Consider the following 5,209-nt stretch of genomic DNA (forward strand, 5'->3'; position numbering starts at 1 on the left):
ACTTAGATGAAGTGATTTACTTACATGAGTGGAAGATTGGAAGGAAAGCACTTGATGATACTTGAGAGAAAACCCGAAATCTAGGCTTCAAATGGCAAGAATGAATGAAAAATGGCTAATTTTTTCTTATATACGCATGGAGTTTACATCCCCATGAGTTTAAGGCCGTAAACTCATGGTCTCATGCCCATAAACTCCTCATTTGAGGGTTTAAATCTTGATTGGTGGTTTGGAACCCTAGTTGACCCATTCTAGAGTGTGATCCTTTGATGTATTAAAGATCAGAATGCTCAAACAGACTTTAAATTGTGCTAAAAGTTAGCAGGAGTAAGTTTGACTTTCAAGGAAGTGCTTGACTAATCAGGATAGAAAATTTTGGGTTGTCACAGTAGGTAAGTATCCCAAGTACCTCCGAAGTCTAACACGCATGCTTGAAGCATATCCTCTAGCGTCTGTATTGTTTGCCTGCTCTGACCATTAGTCTTGGGGTGGTAAGCAGTGCTGAAATGCAACTAAGTACCTGACTACCACTTCCCTCACATAGATATCTACTAATTTATTAGCAGGTATACTCTTAGAAACCGAAATAAAATGAGCATTATTGGTCAGCCTATCCACAATAACCCAAATAGAATCAATACCCTACGCCGTTGTTGGTAGCTTTGTGATAAAATCCGTGGTGATATCCTCTCATTTCCACATGGAAATAAGTAACAATTGAACCTTGTCATGAGGCCTTTGGTGCTCGTATTTGACTTTCCTACAGGTCAAACACTGCCCAACAAAACTACCAACCTCCCATTTCATGCAGGGCTACTAGTAGGCCAATCTCAAGTCTCGATACATCTTCATGGCCCCGAGATGGATAGAAAACTTGGATTTTGGCGCCTCCTCCAAAATCTTTTGCCTCACTCGTCCAAAATTCGAAAACCAAACCCTACCACATCGAGTAAATAATCCCCAACTGTCTCAAACAAACAATCGAATTTGCCTCCTAATCCACTTAGTCTTCAAATTCTCCTTTTTCAACCCCTCTTCATGTCCCCCCTGATCATATCCATCAATGGTGAGGTAACTGTCATCCTTAAGAAACATCTCGGATCGGAGCACTCGTCGCCTTACGGATCAAAGCATCGGCCACCACATTGGCCTTCCCAGGATGATACAAAATCTCACAGTCATAATCCTTCACCACGTTTAACCACCTCCTCTACCACATATTCATGTTCGACTGGTCCATCAAATAATTCAAAGTCTTATGATCGGTGAATATGGTGCATTGTACCGCATATAAATAAATGCTGCAAATATTGAGGGCAAATACGATTTCCCCCAATTCTAAATTATGAGTGGGGTAATTCGCCTCGTGAGGCTTCACCTGCCTCGAGGTGTAAACAATCACATGTCCCCTCCACGTAAGGACAACCCCCAAACCCGAAATAGAAGTGTCACAATATACCACAAAATCATCTAGTCCCTCAGGTAACACCAGAATGGGGGCGTCACACAATTTCCGTCTCAAATTCTCGAAGGCTAGCTGCTGATCTAGACCCCACCAAAAGGTCACATTCTTCTTTGTCAGATGAGTCAAAGGCACTACAATATTGAAGAAGTCCTAAATAAATCTCTAATAATACCCCACAAACCAGAAGAAACTCCAGATCTCATATGTGTTCCTCAGAACCTCCCATCGCATCACCTCTTCAATCTTGGCCGGATCCACTAAGATACCCTCTTGGTTGATGATGTGCCCCATAAACTGCACCTCACGCAACCAAAATGTTCATTTGAAAATTTTGGCATAAAGCCTCTCCCTCCTCAGGGTCTCCAAAACCTCCCTTAAATATTGCTCATGTTGCTCCTTGGTCTTAGAGTAGACCATGATGTCATCAGTAAAAACAATCACGGAGTGATCCTAACATCGGTCTGCATACCCGGTTCATGAGATCCATGAATGTTGCTGGAGCATTGGTCTGCCTGAATGGCATCACCACTAACTGCCTTTTGAAAGGCACCCCATGAAACTCCTCTATAAAAACATCAGGAAAATCTCGCATAATAGGTAGCCTTCTTAACTCTGTCGTGGTCTCTAACCTTGAATCCGAGAAATAAGCCAGAAACCAAGAACAACCCGGCTGAAGAAGTCTCCTAGCCCTCGCAATCGAACAGATAGTTGGCCCATATGAGTCTCTATTTCCATGAATAACCAATTCTCCCCCACTTAGGGTTCGAACTCTCACCAACTACCGCTCACAATCTATTATGGCCCCATTAGGCCCCAACCAGTCCAACTCGATAATTGCTTTCAATCCCCTCAAGGGAATCGACACCAAATTGATAGGAAATATCTCACCGAACATATTCAGAATACTCCTCCGAAATACCCTCATAGAGCTCACGGTACGGTCATCTGTAATCTCCACCTCAAGTGGGGAATCCAAAATCCCTAGAGCATCTTGAAACTTCTTGCCAAGTGAAAGAGATACAAATGATGGGGTAGCCCCCGAATCAAAAAGAACATGAGCAAACAATCCATTGACCAAAAAGGTCCCTAGACAAGATCATAACAACATGACCATAATAATAAAATAAATATGACATAAATAGATCACATACCAGTAGAGCTGCCGAAAATCGACCCAACCCGCCAACCCAACCCAAAATTAGCAGGTTGGATTGATATTTTCAACTCATTAACTAAATAGTTTCGGCTGGGAAAACATTATCAACCCGTTTTCAACCTGTCAACCCATTTAACTTTAATATATATATATATATATATATATATATATATATATATATATATATATATATATATATATATATATATATATATATATATATATATTAATTTAAAATTATTTGAATATTATCAAGTATCAATTTGTAAATTATAATGTTGCATTATTATTAACAATGTTTAATAAAATTCAATCCTAATTTCCATCATTCTTTTTAGCGCCGATAATATTGGTCTGTCTCCAAAATCATTGTAAAACTAAACATTTTTAAGGTTATTTGAACAATTTATTTGTCTTTATGAATTAGGATTGTGCTCTTGTCATAATCATGAAGTTTTATTTACGTTTTATAATTTAAGTGGTATAATATTTAATTATATAATTTAATTAATTGATTTTAAATGGGTTAACACAAGTTTAACCCATTTATTTAATAGGGTGGGTCGAGAACTACATAAATAGGTTAACCCGGTGACAAGCGATTTATCTAAAATGTTGGGTTAGGTTTGAAATATCAACCCATTTAAATAAGCAGGCTGGGTTGGGATGAAATTTTCAACCCAGTTATTAAATGGGTTGAACCCGAACCCAACCTAGGTCGACCTATTGCCACCTCTACATACCAGTCACGACGTCCTGCGCAACTCGGGCCTCCTCAGTGTTCAGCTGAAATACGCGGCTCTTCACCTCAGGAGCCTCTGTCTTCATTGGGCGGCTATCATTAAACCCCATTGTGGTGGGACAAGTGCCACCACTTCTCCTCCCGACAACCTCAGACAATCGACCTTTTTATGATCGGTCTGTTTGCAGTGAAAACAAATCAATCCCAGCTCATGTGGCCCGGCTGGCCAGAAGTATAACATGCGGAGCTTGCTGCTCGACGAGTTGTACTGTATGGCTTGCCGCACTTGGCACAACAAACCCCGGCCATGCTGGTCCCTACTGGGAGGATCGAAGTTGTTAGGCTTCTTAGCCTGACCCAATATTGCCTGGAGATGCTCCAACTTTCGCTTCGGCTGGAGCTCCAACTCAATTTCTTGTTCCCGAGCCTTCTCCACCGTATCATTCAGGGTTTTTGTAGAGGTGTTGATTATGATGGCATGTGCGAAATAAGAAAGATCTAGTGAATCATCTTACAAATCGTGAACACATGGAGTAAATAAATCTTGTTAGGCTTTCATTAGATCTTGAAAGAGTATACAAATGGGTCTTGTGCAAATTCTCTCTCTAGGTTAACACTCCAAAATGATCATTGCAAATATGAGTGTCACTCAATTCCTATTTATAGGAAAGATAACTAAGTTACACAATACAAGTGGGTAAAGCAAAAATACATCCAAACGTGACTTTGCACCCTAACATTCTCCCCCTCAAAGTTACGATTGGATGTACGGCTTCAATATCCAACGAGCTCTCATGATCAAGACCACCCCCCCCCCCCCCCGAAGTAACAGCGGTCTTCAGATCCGCAAATGAATACCCGAAAAACGCGCTTCGAATGCCCATCATTCTCCCCCTTTTTATAATAAAAAAAATGATTATAAAACCCATCAAGGGTGAGAAGTGCCCAAGGAATGAACTTCACAATACTCCCCCTTGATGTGTACCAAAAAATGAATCATCAAAAATCTTGCACGGAAAAACAATCACGAAAAAGCCTTGAAAAAATTTTCAATTTGTGAAATTTTTTGACTTTTTGGGTGAAAGTTGTAACATTTTCCAAAATTCGGGTAGAAAATGTGACTTTCTGAATTCTGCACAGACCAGTTGCACCAAAACCAACTTAAGATGCGAAACACTCACCCATTTGCGAAACTGGACATAAAGTGTAATTTCGCACAAACTGCAGGGGCCAGATATGAATATTCATGAATTTCTCAGCTTTATAACTCCATTTTTGAAGTTGGGTATAAACTGCCAAACTTTTGAAACATCAGGGACTACTTTCGAATATTCTTCACAATGCTTCAAAATATAGATCATTTAGTCCTTATGTCAAAATGGATTTAAAATGCCATATATTCGAAAGTTCAAGGACTAATTTCGAAACTTGTTTGGTTTCGTCTCCAATTTATGAAATCTTCGACAGTCGATATCCGTTTCCTTCCCAACACACTTGCGAAATTGATCTATTAAAACCTTCAAAATTATCATTACTTACCAACTCGTTATCATCTTTCGAAAATAATAACAAAACCATCAAAACCTTTGAAATATAGACACCTAAATCTTGGCTTTTCACCACTATTTCCAAAAATCAAATACCATCGCATACTTTCGAAATCAAATACTCAACAATTATCCAAAAATTCTTTTCAATTGTTTTCTTTTTCAAATCGTTTTGTTTCTTTCGAGACTCAACAATTTGACAAAAAACTTTCTTTCGTGCTTGTCTCTTTAAAATTCGGTTTTCTTTTGAAAACTTGTGAATTTTCTCTTTAGAGTCTTGTGAATTTATTTTGTCATTT

The 5,209-nt window shown here is 39.2% G+C and overlaps 1 protein-coding gene across 1 annotated transcript; it reads right to left on the minus strand.

Annotated features, from left to right (window-relative positions):
• Positions 1-2,243: 2,243 nt before the first annotated feature.
• LOC111896873 (uncharacterized) lies at positions 2,244-3,473 on the minus strand. The gene is made up of 2 exons (XM_023892842.1): positions 3,365-3,473; positions 2,244-2,551 (listed from the first exon to the last, which is right to left on the minus strand). Exons 1-2 carry the CDS (start codon positions 3,471-3,473, stop codon positions 2,244-2,246), a joined length of 417 nt encoding a protein of 138 aa, XP_023748610.1.
• Positions 3,474-5,209: the final 1,736 nt, after the last annotated feature.

This window comes from Lactuca sativa, chromosome 4 (genome assembly GCF_002870075.4).
Source record: "Lactuca sativa cultivar Salinas chromosome 4, Lsat_Salinas_v11, whole genome shotgun sequence".
NCBI classification, from domain to species: Eukaryota; Viridiplantae; Streptophyta; class Magnoliopsida; order Asterales; family Asteraceae; genus Lactuca; species Lactuca sativa.

What these genes read in the sequence shown, in the direction of transcription:
- LOC111896873 (XM_023892842.1), bottom strand. Translation starts at nt 3,473, where the DNA reads ATGGGGTTTAATGATAGCCGCCCAATGAAGACAGAGGCTCCTGAGGTG. An exon ending in TGCGCAGGACGTCGTGACTG is followed by an intron (nt 2,552 to 3,364) that starts GTATGTAGAGGT and finishes GATCTTGTCTAG; the next exon opens with GGACCTTTTTGGTCAATGGA.